This window comes from Cannabis sativa, chromosome 7 (assembly GCF_029168945.1).
Source record: "Cannabis sativa cultivar Pink pepper isolate KNU-18-1 chromosome 7, ASM2916894v1, whole genome shotgun sequence".
Taxonomy (NCBI): domain Eukaryota; kingdom Viridiplantae; phylum Streptophyta; class Magnoliopsida; order Rosales; family Cannabaceae; genus Cannabis; species Cannabis sativa.
In genome coordinates, this window is record NC_083607.1 from 5,480,753 (window position 1) to 5,496,221 (window position 15,469).

The window sequence follows — 15,469 nt, forward strand, 5'->3', positions numbered from 1 at the left end:
TTAGATTATGTCATATTATTCCGTTTAAATGGTAGTGTATCTTTATTAATTAGTATTTTTGCCTCATATACTTTGACAACTATCAAATCGTACCCTTTAAAACAAAAATGATAAAGATTCAACGTTTTTTTTTTTGTAAATCTTAAAAAAGTTATTTAGATCTTAATCATTTTAAATGATTAAGAAAATTAAAAAAATATTAAAATTTTAAAACTAGTTAAGCGATTTAAAAAATTATTTATTTTTTATTAAAAAATTCATTTAGATATAAAAAAATATATTAAAATTATAATTTTTGTAAAATTAAATTTTTTAGGAACAAATGTATTATTTTTCTCCAAAAATCTAAATTTGTTTAAGTAAACGTAATTTTTTTTTAGTTTAATTTCTAACTTTTTTTTTCAAGATAATTGTATATTTTTAATTATTTTTCTTTATTTTTTAAAATATGAGTATATAAATATAAATAAGTATTTTATTTTTTCAAAAAAAAAAATCTTAATTTGTTTAAATTATTTATTGAATTTTCAATAATTCTTTTTTTGAATAAAAATCATAAGATTTACCAATTAATAAATTCGTTCAAAACAATAGAACGCACTTCAGAGGAACAGTCCTCCAATTGAAGCACAAGACCTATAGAGAAACAAGAGTCTCTTGCCAAGCAATGAGCCAACTTATTTGCAGATCGTTTTACAAAACACAAATCAACAAAAGATAAAACCAAAAGAAAATTTCGAACATCTTGAACAATAAGACCAAACTGTGAAGGCATAGAAATACCACTCTGAATCGCTTGGACACACACCAAGCTATCTATTTCTAACATGACTCTATCCCACGAATGAGTTGCAATCCAACTCAAAGCTTCTTTAATGCCTATTATCTCAGCAATTTCGGGTTGAACACAACCAATCTTCCCCTTCTTAAATGCTTCTACCATAGCACCATGATGATTCCGAGCTACACAACCCATGCCAAAGCGCCCCTCTTGTTCAAATAAACCCCCATCAACATTAACTTTGATCTTGTTTAACTCAGGTGCAATCCAACGCTCAAGATTTCGCCCCCCATCTTGCAGCGGAGACAACGAATGGCCCTTCCTTCCTTGAGCAAATTTATACTGATCAAGCATGTTCCTAGCTGATGCAACAATATTTGATGCAGACCAACTCTTCTTTTGCCAAACAAATTCATTCTGCGTGCGCCAAATAGTCCAACTCACCACAACTACTTCCTCCATTTCACCTTCGTGCCCTCTGCCGAAGATCTCCAACAGCCAGCTGCTAAATGTGGCAGCCCCAGCCTCGACTTCAACCATGCTGCAATTCCAAGCAGCTTTAGCAAACTCACACTCCACCAACGCATGTTGAACGGTTTCTTCATGAGCGTTACACAGCGGACAATCAGCATTGACAGGAACATGACGTTTTTGGAGCTGAGAACAAGTTGGGAGCACACCTGAAGCAGCCCTCCATAAGAAGTTACTGATCTTAGGAGGTATTTGTAACGACCAAAGGTGCTTCCAAAAATCAGTATTGGCTTCACGGCACCAAGCACCTTTAGATTCTTGCAAAAATTTATAGGCACTTTTAACCGAATAATTCTCACAAGTCTCAAGTCTCCAGTTCCAACCATCATTTACGGTCGAATCACTAAGCTGAATGGACAAAATAAGGTCATGATCACGTGAAACAAACAAGTCTCTCACAACATCCTCATCCCAAGCACGGGTGTCAACTTGAAAGAGGCAGTTGACCGATTTGTTCACAAGAGCAGGGTGCCTTGTAACGACATAACTGTTAGAACTATGTGGAAGCCAAGGATCTGGAAGAATGGATACATTTTCCCAATTAGCGATTGTTCTTTGAGCACATGAATGTACTAGATCTTTAGCCTCAATAATACTTTGCCAGATGAAACTAGGATTATCTCCCAATTCAGCAGAAATAAGTTACCATGAGCATAATATCTTGCCTTATAGAGCCTACTAACCAAAGAGTCATCATTAACCAACAACCGCCAATATTGTTTCCCCAGAAGAGCCAAATTAAAGTCTCTCAAGCTTCGGAAACCCAGTCCTCATGCATGTTTATGAGGACACAATCGCTCCCAACTCTTCCAATTAATACCTTTACCACTGCTCGAATTTGAATGCCACCAAAACTTAGCCATAAGCCGCTCTAACTCCTCACAAGTGTCTAAAGGCAAGAGAAATACATTCATAGCATAATTCGGCAATGCTTGAGCAATAGATTTCAGCAATACCTCCTTTCCCGCACGAGACAAAATACGCCCTTCCCAACCTTGAATTCTCTTCCGAAGCTTATCCTTAAGAAAGCCAAGGATATCATTCTTATTTCTCCCAACCGAACAAGGAAGGCCCAGGTAATAGCCATTTTCATTTGCCTCATAAATTTCCAGCATAGCACATATAGAATCTCGCACCTCACTACCAGTATTATTGCTATAAAACACAGAAGACTTAGCGAAATTAATTCTTTATCCCGAAGCCACCTCATAAGTACGCAACAGCTCCTTCACATTGTACGCTTCCTCCTCAGTGGCCTTACAATAAATATAGCTATCATCAGCAAGGAGCATATGAGAGATTACCGGGGCACCTCGAGCAAGTTTACACCCCGTGAGTAAACCACTTTGTTCATAGCTACGCAACAAACTAGAGAAACCTTCAGCACAAAGAATAAACAAATATGGTGATAAAGGATCACCTTGACGTAATCCTCTTTGAGAAACTGTAACACCCTAACTAACATAGGCGTATTACGTGATTTTTAAACATGTTGTGCAGCTCGTTGCTAATCAACGAGGTTTATGGAAAAACGTGATTAATTAAAATTTTTGCTTTTTAATTAAACTCATAAAATAATATTACAAAATACTCGGGATCCCGATTATAAAATCATTTACAAAAAGATTTAACTGTTTAACTGATACACAAAATAAATGTCGTCTAACGACCGCACATAAAATCACCTCGTCGTCCCGATGATCGTACGCTCCAGGCCTAACCGCCCCGACATGTACAATCTTCACACGCTCGCTCACGGTCCATCAGCTTTAGCCTTGCCTTTACCTACACATAAACGTAGAACTGTGAGTCGACGTACCCTCGCAAGAAAAGCATAATAATACTCATACATAATCCCGGTTATGATCAGACGCCCATACCCCTGATCATAACCCTAACTGCCGTGTCCAACACGATACTGAGTCCCGCTACTGCCGTGTCCAACACGGCATCGAGCCACTACCGCCATGTCCAACATGGTACCGAGTTCCGAACGTTCATAGGGACGGTACTATTGACACGTAACAACCCGACGGCCGAACCGGCCATACTCCGCCGCCGGTCATACTCCACTCGTACCGACGTGTTACTATATCCTCCCGATCGGCCGAACCGGTCATACTCCGCCGCCGGTCATACTCCAAATTTCGTACCGACGGGATACGTCAATAGTACGGAACCACCAACCAAGTGTCAGCCTGATCGGTCGAACCGGTCATACTCCGGCTGCTACTCATACTCCAGCCTGTACCGACGTGACAGGGTTGGATGGTTCGAAGCCAACATACATAACAATGTAATCTAACAGGCTTCCTACATGCACGCTAAACATGTAATCTACATATGCATACTGTTATACTAATCTTACCTGGATTCCGAATTCAGGTGTGCCGTCAACCCGATCGGAACTTTAGCCGAGCTACGGACATGTGCTCCTAAACCATAAAAATCACAACACTATAAGTGACACGCTAAATCACTTCCCGGGGACTTAAACTAGGAACTACAAGTTTCCCTATCGATAAAAAGCATGGCAATACCCCTTAAAACATAAAATCGAGAAAATCTAGGGTTTCTGAAATTTCCCCAACCGGAATTCCGGTTCTGGGAATTTTTGAAGCCCATCCGGAATTCTGGATGCACAACCGGAATTCCGGTTCCTCGCAGACAGAATTTCAAAAATTCATATCTCAACCAATTCAACCCCAAATTGATTCAAACCTTCCAGACCTACTCCATACATCCCAAATAACATTTCCAAGGCATTAAAACAACCCAGAAACCACAGATACAAAAAATGCCATTGGAGCTCAAGCTTTGAGTTCTAAACTCAAACTTGAGCAAAACCACCTAACATGCAATCAAACCAGCTTAATTCTACTTAATCAAGCTTAACTAAGCCTCTGAAAACAATTAAAAACAATAACAACAACCCAGCAACAGATTCACAACATTTTCTTCCAAAAATCACATTTTTGAGCTAGAACTTCCAAACTTGAAACAAAGTAATTTTCATGCATAAAAAAGCTCTAAACTACTAAAAATAGCAAGATTAAACCACAGAAATTAACCTCAATTCACAGCAGTAAGAACACATTAAAATCAAGCATGCATCAACACCTTTTCACACATTTTTTCTAAAATTACAAAAAGAAAAGTTTAGAAACTTTACCAAGGATGAAGAACACTTTGAATGCAAGAAAATAACTTGAACTCAGAATTTTCCAGCCCTAAAACCACCCTTCAGCCGAGAGAGAAAGAGAGGAAAAGAGAGAGAGAGTTTTTTGCAATTTTTTCTATTTTCTAAACTTATGATTTTTTTTGTAAAATGAGAAATGAATAAAGACACCTAGCATATAACCCATTTCAGCCAAATAAACAATAAAATAACCATTTATTTTTCAAATAATAAAGTCACTAAAAGACAAAACACTAATGGGGCGAAAAGACCATTTTGCCCCTCCACCTTAAAACCACATAAATCATACTAAAGGGGTATTTTTTTTTTTTTTGGAAAATTCTAAATTCCTGGCCATTCCCGACATTCTCAATGTCTAATAACTCGTCACAAACTACTAACATACTAAGTTGTGATTTCTACTGAGCCAAACGCCGAGTTCCAAAATACCGGGCACCGGAAATGCAAAATATGAAAACTACTGAATAACATAACCATGCATTTCTGAATTCCATAAATAACAGTATAATAAATTATTTAAATAGCTATAAATAATTTCCATAATTAATCATAAACACTGCTAATTTCCAAATTAACTAAGCGGGCTTTACAGAAACAATGGGCCCCAACTCCTTCCCTCCATGTGAAATTGTATAGGAAACAGAAGAAACACATTGCATAACTAAGTTAATCCAACGACCATCAAAGCCCATCCTTACCACTCAAGCTTATCATACGCTTTGCTAACATCAAGTTTAAGTGCCATATAACCATCCCTCCCTCTTCGTTTTCTCTTTAAATGATGCATAATCTCATAGGCAATCATGATGTTATCTGAGATTAAGCGGCCTTGTAAAAATGCACTTTGAGTATCGAATATGATGGACTGCATAACACTCTTGAGTCTATTTGCGACCACTTTGGACACAATCTTATACAACACATTGCATAAAGCAATTGGTCTTAAATTCCCAATATCCATAGGCTGCTTCTTCTTAGGAATTAAGACCAAAATAGTTTTGTTAAGAAATGTAGGAAGAAACCCATTATGAAAAAATTGCTTGACCATATTGATGATATCATCTTTAACAATCGACCAATACTTTTGAGAAAAGCCTGGAAATATTTTACCAGGATCTAGATTTACTAACAAGTATGTTTCATTAACATCCTAATATGAATTCTAAATCAATGAAACAAACACATATAAAGTTTAGGAAACCTTACATTGGGTGCAGCGGAATATAATGACTCATTTCGTTCAGATCTCTAGCCCTTGATTCCTTTCTGTAGCAGAGTATTATCAAGATCTGAACCTGGATCTCTTTCTCTCCTTCTTGAGCCCGATTCTCCTTCTTGTTGATTGGATTCTTCACAGTACACACTATGATTGAGATACCACTTGATGTGTGTGGGCACTCACTCTATCACTCAAGGTTTGAAATTATTGAAGAAGAAAAGAAGAGAAGTGGTTTCGGCCTAAAGAGAAAGAAGGCTCAGGAAAATTTTTGAAAGTAAAATTTCATCAATCTGTTAAGTGTGAGCCATCACTATCTATTTATAGGTAACCACCTAGGTTTAGGTTAGAATTAATTAGCATTAAAATAATAGAAAAAATAAATGGTAAAGTACACTAAGTGTGGCCGGTCATGGATTGTGGATTGGGCCCACTTTGTAATTTTGCCATTTTGTCATTTTTCCATCCTATTTTCTCAAAAACGCTAATTTTCCAAATTAACCACTTAAATGCCAATTCCAATTATTTAATAACTAAAAATTAATTATTAAATAATATTGTCATTTAATATATTTATTAATTAGACATATAAAGTCTCTTAATTAATAAATAAAACCTAGAATCTCTTTTCTTCACAATTTAAGCCATTGCTTAGTGAAAATTCATAAACTAGACATAGTCTAATTTTAGAATTATAATTGATTAATTAAAATCAATTAACTGAGTCTTACAAGCAGTTTGGTCTCAACTAGTATGGGGACCATGGGCCTATATAACCGAGCTTCCAATAAGCAGACCCAGAACTTATCAAGTAAATTCACTAACTTATTAATTCCTTGTTGTATCCACGTATAGAATTTGGAATTGCACTCTCAGTCATATAGAACGCTCTATATGTTTCACGTTATAGATACGCTATTAATTATCCATTGTTATAATCCCAATAATCAATGATCCTCTATAGATGATCTACATTGCATAGGGATAAAACTATCGTTACACCCTTTTAATGTATTTTATCCTTAAAAGACTTGCCACTTATAAATGATATTATAGTGAACTAATATAGTTACTAAAATGAGCGCTCTATCATTTATCTCTATTTAGCAAGCTCGAAGGAAATCATCGTTTCACTTCTAACCTATAGAAGCTATAGATTCCATATCTATGTTTAGCGCTCCCACTCAATTGCACTACCATGTTTCCAAAATGTACGTATCACCCTGACCAAAAAGTAGGCTTAACTAACAAATCAAAGAACATGTATAATACTCTTGAGATCGAACCTAACCATATCAAGATTAAGATCATTTGATTTAGGATCAACTAGGTGATATTGAATTGAATAGATAATACGGTAAGCTTATCATATATAATCAAAGTTCAATATCGGTCACTTCCAATGTATACTCCATACATCCAATACTGGTAAACTTTTCCAATGCCCTAGAAAGGACATAACACTTATCCAAGGTGTAAGCATACCGATCGCTGATTATCATGCCAGTCTAAATCCAGTGAACTGACAAATCAGGGAATTAAACTTTCGAACATATAATCAAGATTATATTCCACTGTGCTGACAACACTATAATCATTAACAAATACATATGTTCTGGACTTAATAGAATTTATACATTAAATATAATCATGAAATAAATCATGTGAACCATGCAACATAAAATGTTATTTCTGATCTTTATTAACTAGTAAATCTGATTATATTGAAATAGATTTTATTTAGGGCACAAAACCCAACAATACCGTCGGGCCCTGGGGATTTATCCAGATGCATTTGGAACAAAGCTTTGCGAACCTCCTCATCTGAAATCGGTAGCAACGACTCGGCAATCTGCTTTGATGATACACGAATTTGCACACTGCTTGTGACTTCTCTCCAATCGGTTTGAGAAGATAAAAAAAGTTCGTTGAAATAACAAACCATGAGTTGGTCCAAACCACTATCCCAGTCAACCCACGCACCAGAATGGTCTTTAAGTTTTGCCACAAAATTATTTCTTCGTCTTGTAGTTGCAGAAGCATGAAAATATTTGCTATTATTGTCTCCTTCTTGCAACCATAGTTGCTTCGATCTTTGACGCCAGAAAACTTCCCTTTGCACATAACCTTCGGCCAAATTTCTCTTTGCTTGTTTGTAATTGGCAACAGAGACTTCATCTCGACCCAATTTCCACCTTTGGATCTCATTTTGACACCTTTTTAATCTTTTTTTGAAGTTCAGAGTAACCTTCGTACCCCAATCGACCAGCTTTTCCCACACAAAACTGAATTTTATTCATCACGTCATCAGCCCCACAAATCTCCCAACTATCTTTAACAATTTGATAACAAAGAGGTTCCCTCAACCACGCATTTTCAAACCGAATCCGCTTCACAAAATTGTGGCCAGCAACAGGAACCATGACCATAAGAATCGGAGCATGGTTTGAAGTTGAAATTTCAAGATTATGGAGCTTAGCAGAAGTGAACATATTCAACCAAGTAAGATTAGCTAACCCCATATCCAAACGCACTTCGATCCAATTATTAGTACCCTGCCCACGCTCCCAAGTAAATGAATAACCACATAAATCAATGTCTTGAAGTCCACTATCAACCAAAGATTGTTGAAAACCTTGGATTAAAAAATCAGGGTACCTATTACTGCCTCTTTTGTCATCATGAGATAAAACATTGTTAAGATCACCCATCACACACCATGGTAGATTAGAACGATTAGCAAGAGTATGTAATAGGTTCCAAGTAGAAACACGCCTACTCCTATTTGGTTCCCCATACACACCAGTGAAATGCCATTCGTGCACACCTTTAGAAGCAACTCTCACATCTATATAAGCATCAGAAAACCCAAGCAAAGATACTTCATCCTCAATTTTCCATAGTAACGCAATACCACCACTCATACCATTGACATCTATGACTATCATGCCATCAAATCCCAACGTCACACGCACTCTCTCCATCTGAGAACAATTGGATAGATTCTCATAGAGAAACACAATATTGGGCTTCTTTTGGATCACAAGATCCTTAAGAAATTGTAAAGTCCATGGGTTCCCAAGCCCATGGCAATTCCAAGATAAAATATTCATAATGATTGGTGGGTCTGGACACCAGTACCCACCAAACTCAAGTTCTTTGAACCATTTACCTCTTGACCTGTTGCCACATCACCCCTCACATGGGCCTCATCAATATCTTCCAAAGTCGTTCTTCTCCTCTTCGTATAAAGAACTAAAAGACAAACATCCTCATTGATATCATTAGATATTTCCTTATCCTTTGCAGCTAGTAAATCATCTTCCACAATTATAGGAACCCCATTAACCTCTGAAGATCCTATCCCTGCCTCACGTTGACCCGAAGTTACCTCCACTATCATCAGACCCGACCCCAGCACACCATGATTCCCCTCAACCATTGCCATCGTCGACCAAGACACCTCACCACGAGCCGTGGTTTTTACTGCAGAATCATCATCCATGGCAACATTAAACTGCTTGAGCCATTTAGCTCCAATCATGTGGTTTCTACGTATAGGTCTCACTCGCATCCATTCCCCATACGGCTTGATTATCTGACCCTCTCAAACCTCGAAACGCTGTGGACAAAAGCTTTCAGAATGCCCCATAATTCCACAAATAAAGCAGAAAGTGGGGAGATGTTCATACTTAAAGTTAGTCCAGAACTCGATCCCGTTAGTATTGCAAAGCTTCATACGTCTCTTTAATGGTTTTGTAACATTCAAAGTCACACGAACACGAAGATAATCCCACCATAAGCCCATGAAATTCTTTTCATCCGATTGAACAAACTTCCCAACATAGTTTGCGACATCCTTATCAACCGTAACAGTTTTAAACCCCGATCTAAGATCATGCAATTGCACCCACATATCAACTTCATTCAAGGTAATTAATCTTGGATCCTCCCCCCGCTGCAACCTTTTGAAGATTAACAAGAACCTATTAAAAGTTCAAGGGCTTTGATTCATCATTTGGATATCAATCTCATGATAAAATTGAAAGAGGTAGCGATTAGTATCCAACTCCTTGACAAACATCCCCTTCCCCAGCTGCCACAATGAAGCCATCATATGTTGCATGGCCTCAAAATCAATTTGTCTTTCAGTCAAAAACCTTCCAACGATACACCACCTATCATCATAGTCATTACCATCCGTAGCACTAGCATCATAATACAAGATAGCCTCCTCCTCCTCCTCAATAGGAACATGCACCCCTGTACCGTCTTCCATAACCGTACCACAACCACCAGAATCCCGAAAGCAAAAAAAAGAAAACAAGAACGAACAAGAATTGAACCAGAAAAAACTAAAGGTTAAGACTAAAGAATCATGTCAAAAGACAAAACTAATGGAGAAACTTAATTAATTTCAACACATAAACACGATCACAACATATAAAATCAATTAAGGAATGTACTCCTTATAATTCTAACTCCATAAAAACACTAAATTAAATTAAACTAATAAAAGGGAATTAACAAATGAAACAAAAACTAAAAAAGAGGAGACTCGTACGCAACAAGTTCTGTGGGTTGATGACGGAAACGAACCAATCTCAGACAGTGGCTGTCGTTGATCGGTGTCGCCGACCGACGAAAAACAAACGGAAGTTCTCGACTCGCCTGTGGGTTGTCGTCGTTGGTCGCAGAAGCTTCTCAATTGGCCTGTGGGTTATCGCAGAAGGTTCTTCGACGTACTGGAGAGAGAACAATCACACCAGGAGAGAGAAAAATATGGGACGAAAACGAAGAAAATAAGAGAAAATTGTTTTTTTTTAAGCAATTTTTTTTAATAATTTTAATTTGATTTTTTTAAGATACGTATTTATAAATAAAATATAATAAAAATATTATTTTTTTAGATAATTTAAGTTTTTTAAATAATTCAATATTTTTAATAATTTTTATTAATGTTTTCAGAATTGATAAATATTATAATTTTTAAAATTAATTTTTTTTAATAAAAAGAGACAAAATTTTATATTAGTCAAAATTCAAGAAATAAAAATACTAATTTTTAATAGTTAAAAAAAACAGAACCTAACAATTATGTAAGCAAAATAAGTAATGTCGAAAATTAAAGGTAAAAATGTTATTCTTTGACTTGATGAAAAATTATGTATAGAAAATTGATATAATAGTTAAAATATAATAAAAGTTTCAAATAAAATTAAACGTGTGTTGTAGGTTGGTCTAACAAAAATAAAAATAAATAAATTACATCCACATAAAAGAGAAGGCTTTGCCAAGATTTAAAAGGTAGTAGTTTGCAACAAGTTAATCATGACATGTCAATGCTTCTTCTACCTTTTTTTTTCTTTGTCAAAAAAAGAGAATTGGTCACAATAAATAAATGCATGATTCCTACACAATTTCTGTTCAAATCTCCAGATTAGATTTCATAGAGCATAACTTAACTTTCCAGAATATAAACTACCAAATAAAACAAATGCAAACAGAGCACAAATATAAAAGATCGTAACGGAAGTACCGCCACCATGGTTTTTATTTTTATGAAGATAGTAACCGCTTGATGCCAGATTTTTGGTCTGAAGTAAGCCTGGAAGGAAATTTGATGTTGAATTTGATTCTCAAGTTTCCCTTTTTGGTGGGTTCTTTAGGAATAGGCATTCCCTCCCCTTTAACCACTTCTTCATAAGTGGGACTGACAATAGAGTTGATCGGGATTGTCAGACTTCGACCGTCGAGGGTAGTCAGCTGCACTGTGTAACCTGTAAGAGCTTCCACCAGAGATATCTTCTGAGTTAGAACAAGATCATTGCCATCCCTCTTGAACATTCCATGAGGCTTTTCGTCGATGATGAATACAAGATCTGCTGGTATAAATCCTCGTTGTTCGTTTCCTTTCTCGGGAAAAGTTATTTTAGTTCCTTTCTTCCAACCAGGCTTGATCTCTATTGTTAGAATTTCCTCCACTGTATTTGGTCTTCTGCACAAAACATAACAGAAGTAGCAAAAGCAATGAGAAGTTTGAGCCGGGGGTGCTCTAGAGAATCATCACTTGCATTTTCAAATGTATTGTGTATTTTTTGCATAACTTGTATGTGATTATTTGAAATCAATAAGCATGAAACTGCACCGCACAGGATCAAAAGAAAAAACACAGAATACCAAAAAAATAATGCATGATCAGTATGAAAAAGGGCAACATCACTAATCAATTGCAACAATTCCACTAGATGAAAACTTCTAGTTACACTAAGTCATAGCCTTGTATTAATAGGGGCCATCTCATGTGAAAGGGAGACAGATTTAGTCTGAAAGACTCCTACTTTTCGGAAAAGCAAACTTCTACAATCACCATAATATTTATCTTTCTAGAAGGTATGTTTCTTCGAATTTTTTAAAAGAAAAATTAGTTGAGCCTGGCCATTTTCTGTGTTTTCAAAGAAGAAGAAATGCAATTAGCAATCCACAAGTTAGACCAGTGGTCCAATGTATCAATAGAAAACTCTTCAAAGACAATCTAATGCAATATGCATTTAATGAACCAAGGAAAATAATATTATGAACAAGTGGTCATCCATGAAACCCATAACTCATAGTTTGGTATACTCCTTATTATGACTCGGAAATAAACTTCAGAACAGACTTTAGGAACTTTTTTATGCCCCCACATTGAACACATGAGATTGGTTCCAGCATAATGAACAAATCTTTCCACTAGTATCTATCAATACATAGTTCACCAAAAAAAAAAAGTGTGTAGGTGAAAAATTTCTCCAACAATCACTTTGGCTAGCAAGGAAAACTATAGGGGCATTAAAATAAAATATTAATAATGACAATTAATTAGAAACCAAGATGTTATTAAAGGGCAGTAGTATATGTATATCCTATATGTAAATAATGAATGCACTATTTTTGTTTCTATTTGGGCCTCAGGCCACTTTTCCTCTGATCCTATTTAGTAAGTTACATGGAAACTAAAGTTGTGGACAACACATGCTTTACCATAACAAATTTTGATGTAAGAAGAATTTTGAGATACATTCATGTTAGCATGAATTAGTACAGAGAGAGAGAGAGAGAGAGAGAGAGAGAAAGAAGAAATAGAGCAAACACTAAGATACCTATGCAGGAACTGGCACCAAAAACGTAAGAGAGATTTTTCTTCTTGCTCCAGAACTGGATAAAATTGCGATATCAAAAGCTCACAAAGGAAATTTAAGTTTGACTGAGCATGAAAAATTACACCACAGAGAAAACTAGTTGACAAATGTTGCATTTGCAACAATTGGCATGTTGTGAGTCATCTAGTCATGTAATTAGGACAGTCATCATCATGTATGTTACCCAAAAACATAATGGAAAACAATAAAGATCTAACATATCTTGAATAAAAAGGAAAGTATGAAAAGCAAAGTTATTATAACTAGGAATAACATTATTGCGACGACTGTAAATTAGATGTTCAAACAATGACTTACTGTGTTATGAAGTTTTAAAATATCAGAGTCAACAAGGTCTGAAACTATCATACACACAAACATATTTATAAAGGGAAATATACAAAAAAATTCACGTCACAGCTTACATGCCAATGCTCAGTAAAACTCATCATCCTACAAGGAATACAGCCGTAACTACAATGCTAAAATATTTGAATAAAATGTAGAGATATCAGTGAAAACTATTCTAGTTTTTTATTTTTGTTAATGTTGCTTTTCAATGTTTATCATGTAGGTAACTGTGTAGTGGCAACATGAGATAATTATTTTTTATCTCATTTCTCTTTTCTTCGTATTATTCCTTATATTAGTACAAAGGAGTTTCTTTTTTAAAAAGAAAAATGTGAAAAATGCTTAAGAATTTGGTAGGATTCATCAAGGCTAAGATAACAAAATCAACCATCTAAGATGTTAAGTAACAGACAAGTAGTACGCTTGTACAATGAATGTAGATGGAATCTTTATACTACAAGGCATGAACCTATACACATTGAAGTGCAACGAATTACCACAGATTTTCATATGTATATATTTTTCTTTGATTTGAAACTAGGATGCCCGCCTATCCCTAAACTTTCTGGGGACCGGAAAACTATAGCAATTGCTACGTAGGTACCCAGAAGGGACTCGAACCTCAGACTGTGGGTACCATTTGAGCTTACCCTCTTGGGTGATCCACCTAAAAGTATTACAATTCTACAGCTACAAATTCCAATGGGGCAAATTAATTAAAAAGCGATAACTAGTAGTCAAAGAACAACATAACTACAATGTCCCACTAAGTAACATCGATGACTAACAGTTAAGGAGCATTAATTCAAATAATAATTAAGTTTGTTTGCCCATATTTTGTGAATTTAAAGTTCTTAATTCTCACTTCTAGTATTTAAGGCTAATGATCAAGCTTTAAGATTCATGCAAATCTGAAATCTAGGATTATCACACTCATCCAAGACTCAAAATTGATAAATAGTAAATATCAACTCAATGGGAAAAGGGTAGAAATCTTACCCAGTGGAATCTGTAACATCCCTAGAAATCTTCATCTTCTTTGTGGTTCCCTTATACAAATCCTCCAAAGTACAAGACAATGTTCGCTCTATAGCCTGAGCTTTCCTCGGAGCATTCATGGAGGCCTCCCCACCTCCACCCCTAAAAGATGCGAAAATATCTTCACCAAACATACTCCTCGAGAAAGCAGGTCCACCACCACCGGCCCTAGACCCACCCATATCTCCCATTCCCCCAAAACCAGAAAAACCGAAGAACTCCGAGAATATATCGTCGGGACTACGAGTATTGAACCGGAACATTGTCGGACCACCCTCTTGTCCGCTAGAAAACCCTCCGGCACCTGGCGGTGGAACTTGTCCCTTCAAACCCTCCTCACCGTACTGATCGTACACTGCTCGCTTTTGCGGATCACTTAGAACCTTGAATCCAAACAAAAGCAGCCAATCACAAATTATTGAAAACAAAGAAAAAAGAAAGTAAATTAAGCCGAAAATAAAACCTCGATATTGAAATTTCAGATTAAATCTCAGCTCGAAATCTCACATCGTAAGCCTCAGATATTTGCTTGAATTTAGCCTCAGCTTCTTTCTTATTGGAAGGATTTTTATCAGGGTGCCACTTCATGGCGAGCTTTCTATAAGCTTTCTTCAAGTCATCGTCTTTAGCGCTCCTATCAACCTGAAGAACCTTGTAGTAATCAACACCCATAGCTTTCTCCTGTTTCCCTCTCTATCTTCGAAGCTTTCTTTCTATCTCTCTGTGTGTCTTCGAAGCTTTCTTTAATGGCGTTTTGTTGGGGTGATGCTGTGATTCTTTCTATGCCGGAGTTTGGTTTCTTACGAGAAAAGAACTGGTGGTCTCATGTGACTGATGACTCATCTACAACAATGAGAAGTTTCCACTGGGCCAGGGCTTTTCCTTAATGGGCTTTCAATTGGGCCCAATAATTTCAATTCTGTACGACAATACAAACAGATCTTGTCGGCCCAATAATGAATTCTGGAGTTTCAACGAATTGTTTTTTGGGATTATTTCACAAATACACAAAAACAATAAAAAAAATTATAAAAATACAGTTTCACGTAATTTTAAATATTTTTACGATTTTTTTGATTTTATTTACAGAAAATACGGTCTTTTTATGTTGTATTCTTATTAATTTGTTATTGATTTTTGTTATTTATATGTCATTTTTTATTGTTGTTTTA

General features: G+C 36.0%; 2 protein-coding genes across 2 annotated transcripts; both read right to left on the bottom strand.

Moving 5' to 3' along the window:
• Window positions 1-9,334: 9,334 nt before the first annotated feature.
• On the bottom strand, window positions 9,335-10,006 carry LOC133039586 (uncharacterized protein At4g02000-like). The gene is made up of 2 exons (XM_061118479.1): window positions 9,810-10,006; window positions 9,335-9,692 (listed from the first exon to the last, which is right to left on the bottom strand). The coding sequence occupies exons 1-2, from the start codon at window positions 10,004-10,006 to the stop codon at window positions 9,335-9,337; spliced, it is 555 nt and encodes a 184-aa protein (XP_060974462.1).
• Window positions 10,007-11,059: 1,053 nt separating this feature from the next.
• LOC133029292 (uncharacterized) lies at window positions 11,060-15,233 on the bottom strand. Its single transcript, XM_061101777.1, has 3 exons — window positions 14,805-15,233; window positions 14,259-14,680; window positions 11,060-11,725 (listed from the first exon to the last, which is right to left on the bottom strand). The coding sequence occupies exons 1-3, from the start codon at window positions 14,967-14,969 to the stop codon at window positions 11,287-11,289; spliced, it is 1,026 nt and encodes a 341-aa protein (XP_060957760.1). The 5' UTR covers window positions 14,970-15,233; the 3' UTR covers window positions 11,060-11,286.
• Window positions 15,234-15,469: the final 236 nt, after the last annotated feature.